At 32.5% G+C, this 16,240-nt stretch overlaps 1 protein-coding gene and 1 long non-coding RNA gene across 6 annotated transcripts in view; one reads left to right on the plus strand and one right to left on the minus strand.

The window, feature by feature from the left end:
• Window positions 1-3,855, plus strand: part of LOC123272394 — a 150,098-nt gene extending 146,243 nt beyond the window's left edge. Inside the window, exon 10 of the long non-coding RNA XR_006511073.1 lies at window positions 3,782-3,855. This is a non-coding gene — a long non-coding RNA (uncharacterized LOC123272394). The remainder of the gene's footprint in view (window positions 1-3,781) is intronic.
• LOC123272369 (homeobox protein homothorax) overlaps window positions 1-15,935 on the minus strand; it is a 295,180-nt gene extending 279,245 nt beyond the window's left edge. The window contains exon 1 of one of the 5 annotated variants that reach the window (XM_044739107.1): window positions 15,376-15,935. In XM_044739107.1, coding sequence (XP_044595042.1) covers window positions 15,376-15,426 — 51 coding nt within the window. In that variant the 5' untranslated portion in view covers window positions 15,427-15,935. Of the gene's footprint in view, window positions 1-4,390; window positions 5,330-15,375 lie in introns of those variants that run through there. The other 4 variants (XM_044739097.1, XM_044739088.1, XM_044739123.1 and 1 more) reach the window with 4 other exon arrangements.
• Between the last annotated feature and the right edge of the window lie 305 nt (window positions 15,936-16,240).

Below are 16,240 nucleotides of genomic sequence, written 5' to 3' on the forward strand. Positions count from 1 at the left end.
CGAGAGATTCGATACCGGAATAAAAATAAATAGCTGCTAAGATAATTCACATGGTCACTGACATTGAGATATCAGTCAACTGGCACCACCACTACACATGCAGTGGAATATTTTAGAGGGGCCTGGCCATTGGAGCGAGCGAGAAAGTTCATCAGAGTATTTGTCGTAAATGTTTGAATATTTTTTTAACAAAAATTAAAAGAAAATTTTAATTATTATCAGACCTTGGAAAATTTAGCATGTTATTCGAAGCAAAAATATTTTATTTTTTATGTATATTTAATGTTTGAAGTGATATAAAGAATTAATGGACCTACGACGGAAGCTGTGAAATTTTCCAAGTTCATTAATAATGACAAGAGATAATTTTTCTATTAAGAAGATTTATTACTCAAAAAAAAAAATTTTTTGTCAACCGAAAAAATCAATCAGGAAGATCAGAATAGTCTTTAATAAATTTTTTTGAAGAAAAAAAATTATATTTTGCTCAAAATAATTATTGTCTTCATAAATATTCTTTTTTTCTTAAGCTAAGAAAATTTTTCTCTACTGAGGATTGATTTTTTTTTTTAAAGTTTAGAGAAGACAATTTGAAGTTTAAGAGAAAAATTTTGACCAATTATTTTTTTAAAAGATACTCAAGTATTAAAATGCACTGACAAAAAGTAAAATAATTATAAATTAATCTTCTTTATAATAATAAAAATAAAAACAGACACGAGCTTAGCTTAGGATTGAATCAATGGTATACGTTTCACTGGACATTATTTGTAGTGTAATGTATAAAGACGCTTAGAGACATGGTTTCACTGCAAGTAAATAAAAGGGACTCGAAAGTTTCCTTACTCATGCTTATACTGATACATTGGATTTGCGGAATAAGAACGTGCAAGGAAGTTGTCTCAGCTTGGAGCTGTCACGTGCATCGAACTCTCGTGGCTGATGCTGTAGTTTATGCTACAAGATACACCGGCTATTCCTGTAGCTTTATATTATCATCTAATGGATAGTAGGATACAAATGTGTGTGTATTTGTGTGAGTGTGTGTGGTATGGCATGGTATGCGATGTATAATAAATTTTTAAAAACTTTGGCGATCATCCCGCAGGGTATACATACATTTCGTTCGATGGCTATTCGCCCGGTTTCAGACTCTAATACTGAGAAGAAATCTGTAAAACCACAGACACGCGAGATCATACAACACGCACGCACGAAACTAAACCACAAATACACGTAATACAAGTTAAGCGTATTATATTTATTTATTTATTTATTTATATATAGGAAGGTATATAAAAGTATGTAATGGAACGTTTTGAGATATTTTCCAACGGGATTCCAAATTAAGCGGTGAAATCTTCAATGTCAAATGACTCGTGTCAAATACTTTACTGCTGTACTATTAATCTTTTAGTTTCATTTCAAAGAGAAAATGTTTTGCTCATTTTTTTTGTTTTTTATTTAAATATTGATATCTCAATCTTTTAGAAATTTAAATTCTACTCATTTAAGTAATGTGAAAAATTATTCTTGGTGGTGAAAAAATTACACTTGGCACTTTTTAATTCAGTGTAAATAATTTAAAAACTTTTGGTGATACGAAAAAATTTTTTATTAATTCTTTGAAAGAAAATAAATATTCACTTTTTACTGGAAAAATTTTTAGTGATTTTATGACCAGATAATTTATGACTACATAAAAGACTAAATAGTCATTAAAAAATTGTAATAAAATTTTATCACTCCAAATTCAAAAATAGTTTCGGACTTATCAATTTTTAGCACCGATAAATAGACAAATAAATAAAAAAAAAACGTAAATAAAACATGAGTTAAGTGAAAAAAAAAAAACTAATAACAATTTTCTGACAGAATAGGAATCCCGCGATGACGATCGAACTCGACAATAAATTCAGTCCCAACAGCATTTGATTTATGATCTCGTTAATCGCGGTTATTATCTCTCACAAACTAGACCAAATTTTCATCACCTTTTTTTAATTTACTATTTAACACTAGCACTAGTACTAATATTTTGTCCGCTGCTCCAATAATTGTCTTCAAACATCAAACACTGAGATAATAATAGATAAACTAAGAAATATTCATTCATATTTATGAACGTACTTGACGAAACGTAAATAAATGTATTTATATTGATTCTAGTCTATGACTCTAGTGATTACATATATATTTTTTGTATGATTAATCCACGTAATTGATGACGTAAAATTTATTGTTTACTAATTTTATCGAACATATATCCAATAATCAATGTAATATAATAAAAATAATAATATATAGAAATACAATTTACAATTTTCATCTTTATTATTTCCTCAGTCTTTCTCTCGACAATAATAAAAGATTCAGTCTTATCATTGATTTTAGATAAATATAATTTTGTGTAAATTTTTTTATCACGCTCATGTCTGATATACTATCACATATGCCTGTATAAATGTATATGTAAGCATGTAATGTATGTATTTTTTTAACATACCACGATAACTTTTTTCACATCGTCTACTTATAAGTATATACATATATCGGTAGTCTTTTATATTTATTGCTACATTTATTTTAATTCTCACATTTTTTATAAATAATTATTTACAATAAATATAAATTATTAAAAAATATTGAATTAAATAAAAAATTTATAATAAAGCGACTGCGAAGAACCTGGTGTTCACTTTTATCAGACAGTGGGTTTCACGATGCGACGGCAAGCGACCGGCGAGTATTCCCTCGACAATATTATATATATTAAATTTATCCTTATATTTTATAAATTCCCGTCACTCAGAACGCGACTCTCAATAATAAAAGTGAGCGCAGGATCGACAGAAGACAGAGTATAACGAACAAAGACCAGAGAGTTTAAGTTTTAAAACGCGATTCAAGAATTAAATTATTTTGCAAAGTAAAAACGTGCTTACAATGAGAAGTACCCAGCGCAGTGAATCGCAAATGTCGATAATCGCTTCAGTTTATTTTTCACCACACATATTTGATTATTATTATTTATATTTTATATTAAGTTATCATCACAACACTCGTCTTTGCCTATATAATAAAAATGTATCAGTGTATTAAACACATAACACGTACTATAGATTTTATTAGCACACTAAATCAGATATGTATTTCGATAATCCTCGTAAATAAAAAGAATCTTCAATTCGCGAGTAATAAAAAATAATTTTTATTTCATTTTATTTTCTCGATTAGAAAAAATATGTACTCATTAATGATTGATGACTATCATTGTGATTATGGTTATAGATTGGGTCTTATTGAAAATCTGCGTGTAATTCTTTTTGACATATTCACAACAGTAAACGGAAGCACGTGCGTCTGTAAGCACCATTGTCCATTTTAATTTACTTTAACTATTTATATCACCAATTCCTAATCCCAAAAACATAATACAGAGTATTGAATGTAATAAAAGATGTACATTGTACTTATTAGCGGTTTGTAAAACGTACGACTAATGTTAATAACACATTTTAATGAATCTGTCGTATAAACACAGCATTTTAAAATTTAAAAATCGTTCTAAACCACACTACATTGTAATTCCTATTATTAACTCATATTCACTCGCCCGTATCAACGTGCATTAAAAAAACATTAATATATGAGGACGATAATAACACACGACGCTTAACGTTTCATTTTGTTAGAATACCAACAAACTATTTACACGAATTGTTGTTACCATCTGTTTTTAATAAATACTTAAGCGCTACAATTTTGATTTTAATTGCAGTTCTGTCAAGTGACATCCAGTCTTCCGACGGTTCAATGAACAAACTTTTATGTAAGTTAAATAAAGTGTGCATTTATATTTAGAGATTTTTTTTTGTTTTTTTTATTAAGTTATCAAGTGTTGAGAGTGTAGATTTAAAAAAACCAAAAGTTTAATTGTTTAACTAATATTTTTTTGAAGTTTATGAAGAAAAACACTTTTTGTAAAATAAATGACTGAATATTTTATAAAAAATATCTTGTCATATTTTATTTTATCATCTTTTTTATGTAACAAATTACTCCAAACGTAAAACTGAAGATATTAGAGCGTTCAAAATTATTTTTTAAGTCAATAATTTCCAAAATTAATTTCAAGTCTTTGAAATTTGAAGTATTTTTATTTAAACTCATAATTTTATCAATTTTTGATCTGAAGTTTTTCAAACTAAAATTTTTTTTAGCTTCTCTTTTGTCATTAAAAATTTTTGGAGCAAAATACCCGCATTGTATTTATAAAATAAATACTTAAATATTTTTTTGAAACGACAAAAATCTCTTGACTGACACTTAAAATGTATTGATGACTAAAATTTGAAAAAGTACTAAGAATAAAAGTACTGAAACGTACCCTTGGCTGCGCCATGAACGCCCTGGCCGCGCCGGGGAACTCTGCGTGCTGAGCCACCGTAGCGGCTATATTTTCTCACAATAAAAGACGAGTTCCACTTCACACTTCACACTCCCTGCACACTACTCTCTTATATTTTCCCGCAATATTTTGTCTAGTAACAAGTACTCCAAACGAGTAAAATTCCCACGTGATAAATAACAATGTCTAGCAACGAAACGCGCTTTTACTGATATCTCAGCAAGCCGATAATGATATTCGGCCAGCCAATCACTGGATACTGATGACCAGCAGAGAAATGATTTATCAGGATAGTGAGATCCTCGCGGCAGATATTCCGCGCGATCCCGCCCTCCTCCGGGCAGCAACACTCGACTAGTTGACTCAAAGCTTGTCAAAAACAATGGTTGACCTTTTAATCTGACGGCTGATAGGGCCGCCGACGTCAGCAGTGCGTCGAACACTTACTATCGACAGTATTCCCGTGGTGTCTCATCCTTACCACTTCAAATAATTTCTTCCGAATTTCCAAATAAATAAATAATCTTTATTAGCGTAAATGGAGCTCAGTTTCACGCATCAACACACCTGTCACTTTGTTTCACTGACAGATCAAAATTAAAACTCAATAATTATCAATTAATTAATAAATAATTTTATCGACACCATCAGATGCTTGATGTTGTGGATGGTAATATTATTTTATTGCTTTGGACCGTTTGAGAGATACTCCATTTAACAAATCACACGTTAAACGTTTGTCCCGCGCACTACTTATCACCGTACTTGTATATTTATTATTTATTAATTTATATAAATATTTATTACCTGTCAAACTTATTGACAAGCTCAACAGTGTTGGCTTGCTCAAATTAAAAAACAACAACAATATAAATATAAATATTATAATGATAATAATAATAAAGATAATAATAATTAAAATGACAATAATAATAAAAATATCAATAATAATAATAATTAATAATGATAATAATAATAATAAAAATAATTAAACGCGAGGAAATATATTTATTCACTCATTCATCACCAAATATATAATACAAAGATCACGATGTCACTGTGCACGAGTTATTATACATCCTCGGATCCGTGATGTGTAACAACTAACTTTTCTGAGGGGGGCTGAGGTCGTTGTCGATAGTAGTGCTGCAATGGTGGGGGAATAATACTCCTTGGCTTTAAGTAGCCGGTTGAGCACGCGGGGCTGCTGATAATATATATACGTATACACACAAATATATATAAATATGTATGTATGTATGCGAATATCCAGGACTTTATCTGGAGGATTTTATTGTCTCAATAATAATCTTGTCTACCAAATATAGAAAACTCTTCAAAAACCAAAATCAACACACACTTATAATATCTTGGAGTTCTCGAAATTCGCGCGCGAAAACGAGACACTTTGAAATCTGAAAACGCGGGAAATATAACTGTTGATTTTAAAACTGAGCGCTTCTTACCACTCCGATTGGCGCGCGTTTATTCAAATGCGTTACGTGTTACTGTTAACTTAAAAACAAAACTGTTGGCAAAATAGCCGTAGAAATATATATTTATTTCCTTTTCCGAACTTTTATTGACGGCTCCAAAACAGTGAAGCAAACAGTTAAAACAGTAAACAATGCGGATGGTAATTAACAGTGGGTGTATTTCAAGCTCAGTACAACAACAATAGATTAAAAATGCCGCGTGTAACGTTTTCAGTGATAAAAAGTATTAACACCGGGCGTGCGACCGTACGCCGTCGAGCAACCGAAGAAGCGAGCGAGCGTGGAAGCGCCTAGCGTTTAGATCCTGCGCGGTCCGCAGTCGTTCGCCAACTGTCAATCACCGCGGACACTCCGCAAGAGAGTGGGAGGTCCAGATGCCCCGCCCCCTTTGGCCAACCAATCCGCATTCAATCCGCCCAAATGCGACTAGCGCCATGTACGGCCGCACTCGGCATTAACAGTACCTCCGCCATCGCTACACACACACAAACTCATCCTTTCTATTCTCCCTCTCTTTCTCTGCAAGCTCGTGTCCTTCTCCGACTCGCGGTTCGAGGAATCAAGATCTCTCGCTCCTCGATCCGGTATCCCCCACCCGAGCTTTCGTATCTCTCGCCACTCTCTCCCGGGTTCTCCCTCTACCAGTCTGTTGGTTGTGCATAGTACTCACGGTTCGCGCGCGCTACCAGCCAAACTGATTGTGAGCTTGCTTTTACTCGGCTCCGATTTTGCTCCGGCGCTCTCATCTCGGGTACATCTTTTCCCGCTCGGGCAAAATCCGCCGCCGTTCACTTTCCACTTTTTGCTTTTCCGAGCTTATTCCAGTTTTGGAAACAAAATCATGCCAAAGTTTTTTTTTAGCTGAGCCAAACTCTTTTTTTAAATCATCATTTTTATAAATATTTATTTTTGAAGAGTGAAAGGTGTAGAAGGGTTCAGACTTATCCGACGGACAACTGGATGAGTCTCATAATTTCCCGTGTATAATGTCTTCTTTAATATACAGGAACATCTTACACGTTTGTAATATTCCATGTCAGTACATGACAGACTGTCTACATAGATTAATCCAAGTGTTGCTCTAATTCACTTTGTCTGTCTTACATGGGGTTCTTCGTTATGTTATACATATTATAATCTATTATATATATTCATCTATACATAAATATCACATAATATAATATAATCCATAACAATAACCTCTTACCTCTTACCATTCAATCTTCATTATGTTACACTGTGTAACAGATATTATATATTACTTTAGCATCAGCCGTATGTAGATGCACTGGAACATTAAAACAGCTGATTCGATCTTGGTGAAAATCGCTTACTTATAAGTACCTTATATCTTGTATTGCAGGTTCGGTGATTGGACGGGATATAGGCGAGAGAATTGGGTCGCGAACATGCGATTTTGAACTTTGAATGGTATTCGGGTTTCGGGTGAATAATAGTCCTGCTAGTCACCCGAATAAGGCACCCCGCCAGCTCCTAGGGAGCAAAGGGGCTTTGAGTTACGTTCCTCAATATCCGGGCAGAAATACTAAACCAACATATTATATGAGCATACAAATATAAAGTTATAGTTATGGTTATAGTAATCTAACACAAAGTCTGCTCTGGTTTACTACTGAAGGAACATTGTCAGACTCATCATTTACAAACACCTTCTGCATTATTTATGCACCAATTATTTGAGCCCAACAATGGATAATTGTAAGTCGAAGGTGACAATCACTGGCACTTAAGTAGAGCATTTGGGGAAATAATTAACCAGCAAGTGACCTAGTTATGGTCGGAGTCTTAAGTCATAACATAGGACATTAGATGGGTGTAATCTATGTACTTTTGGGAAAATAGTTAATTATGTTTGACATAACAAGTTTAGTTGACTATTTTAGTGTGGGTATTTTGAGCAGATAAAATGCACTAGGTTGACAATGAAACACGTTTTGACTTGTAATTAGCAAGCTTAACTTTAGGCTTAACTTTGAACGACCATAGCCTTATTGGGGTACGCTCAACGCTCTACCTGATGTATACAAACTTTTGTTGGACAGATTTTAGTGAACCAAGGCCTACAGACTGAGAAATAGAATAAGGAGAGAAGGGTCATCTACTCAGCTACCTAAGAACAAATACAGCACCCTGTTATTACGTTATAAATCACAGATATAATGCTTTACCGTATACAATATACACACAACTAAGTAAATATAATGCACAAAAGAAATGAAACTTTAAAGTTATTTGTAATGAATAAGTAGCTCTTAAACCTTTTTTCGGTTTAATGTTTAACTCAAAAGTCAGAATCCCAAGGGGCGTAATTTATAATTCATTTAAATATTATTCATGAGTCATATTTTCTACTATTATCGATATTTATTATCTTTTAAGACAATCTTAATCCTTTAATAACCTCCAGCATGTTTTGTCAATGACAATGATACTAAAATCAAAAGTTACTGTATAATGGCTAATGCCCATTTTGAATTTTAAAATTCCTCGAGTTTCTTTGTCCAAAAATTTTCCTAATTATTTTTATGTTTATTCAAATTACTTTCAGTAAATTTATTTTTCACAGCTGATTATTATTTGGGAAATAATTACTCCTTACTGCTGAAAAATATTTTCTAGGTTTGACTCACATGCCAGCAAGAAAAATAATATTTAATTTCATTTTTTTACATTTATATTTATATAAATTATATATAAGGGTGTTTCAGAAGCTAACGAGCGCGACCACACGAATAGTTGTTATTTTTCCTCCCGTATTCCGTATATAGCCAATGCTGGTGTATTAACTCTCAGTATCATTATTTTTTTCTATTAAAAACCACTTGTGAGCCAATTAAAAGGCTTCGAAGCGATCTGTAAATTTTATTTCAACTAAAATGTGTGTTACAGTTATATTAATATGCATGAATAAAGTAAACGCTTACTATCTAGTAAAATCGGCTGATTTGAATATTGAATTGAAATAGACGACTGTTCTAATTGTTATTATAGTTTAAAAAAAAAATATTCAACATTCAAATCAGTATAGAATAATAACAATAATAATAATATTTAAAGATGCGAGCGTGAGAAAGAAAACAAACCGGATGGTTTTGTGTTGATTGGAATTTCAACAGACACAACTCTAGCTTTTATGAATAATTGCTCCGTGGATAAATGGAACGAATATTTTTTTACGACCTTAATTTTCAAGACCGCTGGAGATTAAATTAATATTTGTATTTATATTTATATATTTGTTCATGCAAAGTCGAGTCGATAGCCAGAATTTCCCATGATTGTTATAAACGCCTTTGTAACATCGCTCAACTCTGAAACATTATCACCAGGCGAATCGATATAACGCCGCGAGAATTCGTGAATTTCACGGCTCGCTCGTTACCACGTCCTTAATCAGTCGCGTGAAATTACATTTTAGGCGGTTGTCGATTGCCCGACGATCCGAGAGACTCTACACTATAAATATACCAACAATATACTCATCTGCAACAACTTTTATTAGGGACACGAGCTTCTTTACATTCACACATTAGAAAAAAAAAAATACTTGATTCAAGAAAAAAATTTTTCAACTGACACTTTTTCTCGATTTGAGTAATTTTTACATGCAAAAACTTTCTCTTGAATCAAATTTAATTTTTTTTTTTTTAGTGTTCAATAGAACAAAGTTCTTGTGCGAAACATAAATTATTTTACATGGGAATTAGTAAAGTGCTCCATTTAAAATTAAAATTCTTGAATAAACAATATTTGCTCTTCATCTAATAGTTTATACATTTGATTCAAACCATGAATTTCTTGAATTAATTCAAACTGAATATTTCATAACGAGAGTGACAATTTGGAAAGAATATTTTTATTGAATCAATTGATTTATTTTCAGTGGATTTTCACTTTCATTCTTATTATTTAATATTTTTACTATTGCTAGTACTACGCAGTTTTATTTCTGTTCTTACTAATATTTCCAGTGGATATACACTATCCGGAGAATAATGAAGCTTTTGTGTCTGAAGACATATCAATGGTTTAAAAATATTATTGCGATTGAAGCGCGTTGAATAATAACATTATATTTAGACGAGTAGAGCTGTGATGAGAAGAGAAGAAAAGAGAAGAGAAGAGAACTGCCAAGTGGCAAACTGATAGATATGCGCGTACAGACCCGAGTAGGCGTAAAGGAAAGTGGATTGCGTTTTGTGCTAGCATACATCCATGCAATGTGTAATGTGCGGAGCGTAGTAGTATTTCAAGGAGAACGTTATAGTCGTTGTCGTCGTCTATACGTCGGATAGGAGCTTGGCTATTATAACGGACGCCAAGGGTGGATGTCCCGTGATCGATCACCGTCGGTGAATGCGACACCCCCAGGAGCACACATCCGCGCCCCATTAAGCCACCCTTACGGTCGACATGCGCGCACCTACCGTAAAGCCTAGACCCCGAAACAGCTGAGCCCTCTCTTGATGCTGCTGCTGATGCTGCTTCAGCTGAAACTCTCCTCTCTCCTCTCTCTCTCGATTTGCTTTGCTTCGTCTTTCTCTCAATCCCAGCCTCATGCTCATTGTCATTGTCTCTCACTGATAGTGCGATGCTATGTATGCCTAATACTCCAGACATCGCTCGTCTCAGCTGAGACAATCCTTTCCGTCTACATCCAGATGCTCAATATTCGCTCATAAATTGTGAGCAATCAAACTTAACGATTACACTGTAATATGTTCTTGGAGAAAAATAAACAGTTGAGTAGATGAAAAATTGCTAGGGTGATGCATATAAGGCTCAAAATTGTTTTTTTACATTTTACAATTTATGTACACACACTGATGAAAAAATTGACTTGACTCAAGAGCCAAACTCTTGAACCAAGAATTCCATTCTGAAGAAAATGATTTTCTTGAGTCAAAAGAATAAATTATTGACTCAAGAAAATCATTTTCTTCAAAATGGAATTCTTGGTTCAAGAGTTTGGCTCTTGAATCAAGTCAATTTTTTTATCAGTGCAGAAATAAAAGATTCACTCGAACAAAAAAAATTTTTGGAATACCCATAAGTTGTTTTTGAATAAGAAGAAAATTTTTTGGCTACGCCAAAAGAATTTTTGTTATCTTAAATATTTTTATGAGATAAGGTTAGTGTTCTACCGAAGAATTTTTGCTTTTTATGTAAAGTAAGAAATTTTCTGTGAGGATAGAAAAATTTACTTGATTTAAGAGAAGTTTTAAAGCGAAAAAATTTTTTTGTTTCAACTTAATTTTTTTATCATTGTGTTATTCTACTAAGAAAAGTTGCATCAAAAATTTCATCTAACTATTTAAAAATAAAAAAATTTAACACAATATTTCTTTTACGCAATGATTTAAATTTTTTGCTGCGTAATTCACAATGCCTAAAAATAATTATGTCAAACACTTCATTATTTAATTAATTGAATAAAAAATTTCAATATTGTTATTTAACCAAAAATTATTAAGCTTCAATTAATTTTCATAAAATTTTCTTTTCAATACTTGTCCAATTAATGTACGAATATTGATGAAAAAAACAAGTTATATTTAAAAAAAAAATGAATTTTTATCGGCAAATTGATAGCAGTTGGTATCATTAGCCACGAATAATGATAATTGTTACTATCAAACATAAAAAATTAAAATCTTTTGTGAGACTTATAAATTAATCGGGTATGACATGCGTTGAAATATAATGATTGATTTTATTTGTATAAATGTATATATATTATGTATGAATCCAGATGTTAAATTTTAGAATAAATGTGCTATGCTTAGTTATATTGTCTGTTAAAGTGTAGAAATACTCAAATATAAAATGTACTATTATATTATAATACATACACAACATACAGACAAACAGACTTTGATCACATTAGCTTTCTTTGAATTAAATACTCAGTACATAACAGCAATCGCTTGAATATTGTGCGGAGATAAGGTTGGTCGTCCCGAGGTGGCGACACCGTACAGAGCAAGTCGCGAGCCCGTACTCAATAATTTAATAATATTATAATTTTTTTTTCTACGAACTAAAAAGAAATACAGCAATGTTGAAGCGGAATTTGTGTAAAAATATTATTAATGTAAAGTGAAAAATTATATTTATAGAAATAACATTAAGAGCCTAGTCGGATTATCGGACTATTAGTCGGTAGGTCATGTATGTAAAGCTGTGGAATCTTTGTAAAAATATAATATAATATGTAAGGCATAGTATAAGAATAAATGGTAGAGCTTTTGTTGAGTAAATCTCTGAAGAAAATTCCACGGTGACTAAAGTCCGTGGATGATTGACAGGTTGGGTTGCGTGTGAGGCGGTATTTTATAGAGGGGTTGCGGTCTACAGTATCACCTTCGTAGAATCTTTTTTTATTTATGTATTTATATTATGTTATATCTATACATCTTTTTTATTTTTAAAAAGTCCGACGGTTTTAGACCGAGATTGTGTAGTATAAAGACGTAGATGCATCATCTGCCCGGGTGTTGCTGGATGATTACGGTGGAAAATAATAGTACAACGAAAATAACTTTTTTTTTTCTTCTAACAGATGAAAAGAGATAAAAAGGGTCGGAGACAAGGAAAATAAAGGTTAATTAACCGTAATAATAATTATAAATAACTATAATTTAAATTAAGTACTATTATTTGAGAAAAATAAGTTTTTCTGTAGGTATTAATTTTAATTTTAATTTTAATAAACGCGGCTCAATGTTAAACTTATAGAATCCGGTTTAATGTTGGATGTTACGGTAAACCCGTTGATGGTTACAAATAATCATAACGATATAATTTGATTTCGATGATGATGATGGGCATCTAAATGTGCCATTGGCTCGATATCATAAACCCAGTTGGATGGCTCGTAGTCCTCGTTCATTAGTGATGCAAATGCGCCCGGTCGGTTCAACCATTCAAAATGTGTAGAAGAAAAACATTCCTGAGACGTCCCATTACGGAGTATAACTGACGTCGTTATCCGACGCCTTGTTCAGGGAGACCACTGCTTCTATATATGTATGTGTATGTGTATATACAAGCATTAAGATTCAGGTATAAAGTCATTGGTTGTTTTAATAAAAAATTGGTAAATCTGAATATCCATCCGCGCGATGAGCACTTTTATAAGCAAAGTAATTTTTTTAATTAATAAAATCAACTGAAATTTTGTGTTGGAAAGTTTATGTTGTTTTTACTCTTTGTAAGATGTTTATTAAAAAATGTTTAAGTTAAACAAAAAACTAAAAATTAAATCTGTAAAACTCTGAATTTTTTTTATAATAAAAATATTGAACTTTTTTTTAAAAATTTTAACACTTTAACATTTTAAATTTTAGCTGACAAATAAGTCAAATAAAATTTTTAAACTCAAAAGTTAAATTTAAAAAATTAAAAATATATTTTTGTTTGATAATTATTTGAAGAATTGTTTTTTTAAGATAAAAATAATAAATTATTTTAACTTTATTTATTGCAATTTAGAAATGGTACTTTTTCTGATTCATTTTTAGTGCAAAAATTTATATAAAATTTTTTTTTGTTATTGTATATATTTATTAAATTTTTTAAAGTAAAAATGTGATCCAGAGGTAATAAAAGTGGACTGATTAGCGTGATGATTTTGAATTTGATTGTAAGTACACGGTGGCCAACATACTATAACACAACAGTTGCGAGTTGCGAGGCATCGATAGGTAGCTCATGTGCAGAGTAGTATCCGCGGTATAGGTACACACACCCCCGTAATTATAGCGGCGTGGATGGAAGAGGGTGGTGAGCTGAGCTGAGAGAGTGTAAGTGAGAAAGAGAAAGAGAAAGAGAGGGTGAAGGGTGAGAGAGAGTTATGGCGCGGCGCTTATCGTGCCCACGCCAACCAACTGACCATACAAGAGCCAACCGAGAGAGGAGACTCACGAAAAGCTGAGAGCGCAAGAGAGAACGAGAGTGATAGCTGAAAAGAGAAAGCAGAAAAGAGGAAAAGCACGTCGAGTATACTTTTCCCGCTGATACTGTGGATCAGCGATTTTCGATACCGATTCTTTTCGTTCATGTGAATTATTACTGTCAATCCCACTCGCATTCACGAATCTCAGCGAGAGTCTAGTGCTCCAAGTACGTATTGATACACAAATGTGTATATCAGTTGTGTGCAGAGAGAATAAATATCTTTTTTGGTGGTATTGTTTTTTTAACAACAAAATAAGTGGAGTTTTTTGCTGACACGCGTCTGAGGTTAGGTCGCTATCAATCGAACGCTAAACTCTAAGCGTGGCGTCGATATTCTTGACCTATCAGCTAATGCATTGCCTACCTTAGATTAAAGTTTTTTTTTGTGATTATAAGAACCGGGAATTATCACATATTTCTTACATTTTATTACCTTACAACTTTGTATTAAGACTTAAATTTTTATTATTACTTTTAGTTAATAAACTTACTAATTTATTTTTGAAAAGTCGTGAGTTTATTAACTTGATTCTATAATCGATAATCAGGAGAGATTATTTTAATCAAATATAATTTATTTAATAAGATATTAAAAGATTTGTAATTGAAAAATTCTATGAATTTATGAAAATAAGCTATGATTATAAAATAGCAAAAATTTACAACTTATTTTGAAGTATTATTTATTATACGGATTTCTAGTGTACAGGCGTAATATTCTGCTTAGTTAATTCTGCCTTATCATTGCGGCTGTGGACCGACTTGTACCTTCTGTACCGCATTTGCCCTGATCCTCACCACCCGGCTATTGGAACAGTAACATGGGAAAACCACAGAGAAAACCCATGTTAGTACAGTCGGAGCTGGGTTAAGTCTAGAGTGATTGATAAGAAACTCTTCTTTATCGACCACTGGAGCATTAGGCCCTTCTCCTAGTGTGCAGAGATCTCTCGCGCTAGCCAACGCTTAGAGTGGTCACCCATTCAAGTTGTTGCTTAAAATGTGTGATCGCCCAACTCTGACTTCTGCCACCCGGCTATCTCTGCCACTTCCAGAGGCTGGCAACGTAACGTAACACACATATTTTTAATTATAATCACTGAAAAATATTGGTGCATGCTGGGATCGCACCCGGGTCCCACTCTTTCGAAAAGTGAGCACCGAGCCGACCAGGCCATTGCCAACCTCAACTTATTTTGAAGTATTTTCTTAAACAATAAATAATTTTCAAATATTTCTCTATCTTGAGATATTTTTTTATTATTATTCATAGTTTTGCTAGAATTAAGCTTTGAAAAATTAAAAAAATGTGAGTGAAATTTTTCAGTTATTTTTATAATAATTTATTTCTTTGAATAAATCAAAGAATAGTACGATTTATGGTAGATTTTGTTTTATTAAAAATTATGTTTTGTGATAAAAAATCACAACGTATTCATTCAAATCTAAAAATTTTTTCAAATTTTGAATAAAAAAAATAAGACTTACATAGCTTCCATCTCTTGATAGTGGTGGTGGTTCCATTTTCCAATGTTCCATACTCAATAGCTTTTAAATCAATAAAAGAAAATAAATCTTGAAAGATGCACTTCTAAATGATTGATAAAAGATATCAACTATCAAACTTAAACTACACTATCACCAATATGATGTCACACTATCACTTAAATCACAATATCACCAAAAAAAAAAATAATAAATAAAATCACGACCACTTCTTTACTGAGTTAACACCGATAGATCAACTACGAGTGTCGAACCGGAAAAACGTTTGGGTCTGAAGAACGGACGAACTATCTACGGACCCAAACGAACAATGACTGACGAAGAAAAGTCAATAGGGCGGTAACGTTGACAAATTTTCCCCCCGAAACACGTCGACGATCCCTAAAATTTGAGCTTTCAACTACCTGATGTCCAAAAATAACCTGAAGAAAGTATAGTAAGAAAGTTGGAGAATGTGAGGGGAGAGAGAGAGAGACTGGTTTTTGAGCTGGCACACGAGCGACGTCAAACGTTTAGTTTTGATACTAGTCAGTAGTGAAAATTGTAATTTTAGTGCAAGAGTTACGAATAGGCGTGGGCAACATTACCCTGACTAGACGCAGTAGTTATTAACTACACACTACACTTCTGATAGGGGAAAATTTTCCAGTCATAATACACTATACATATATAATTTTCACTGTTATATTATATATTTACACACCTTCACAGTTAACAAGTAAACCCTATACTCTAGACTCTAGACTCTGCTTAGACGCCGCGCAAAAAATATGATGCGTCATGAAAACCCATTATTCACAAACGGCTCCAATGCTTCTAATCATTCACTCAAACACTGTTTTTTTTT

The sequence above is a fragment of the Cotesia glomerata genome, linkage group LG1 (genome assembly GCF_020080835.1).
Source record: "Cotesia glomerata isolate CgM1 linkage group LG1, MPM_Cglom_v2.3, whole genome shotgun sequence".
Lineage (NCBI taxonomy): Eukaryota > Metazoa > Arthropoda > Insecta > Hymenoptera > Braconidae > Cotesia > Cotesia glomerata.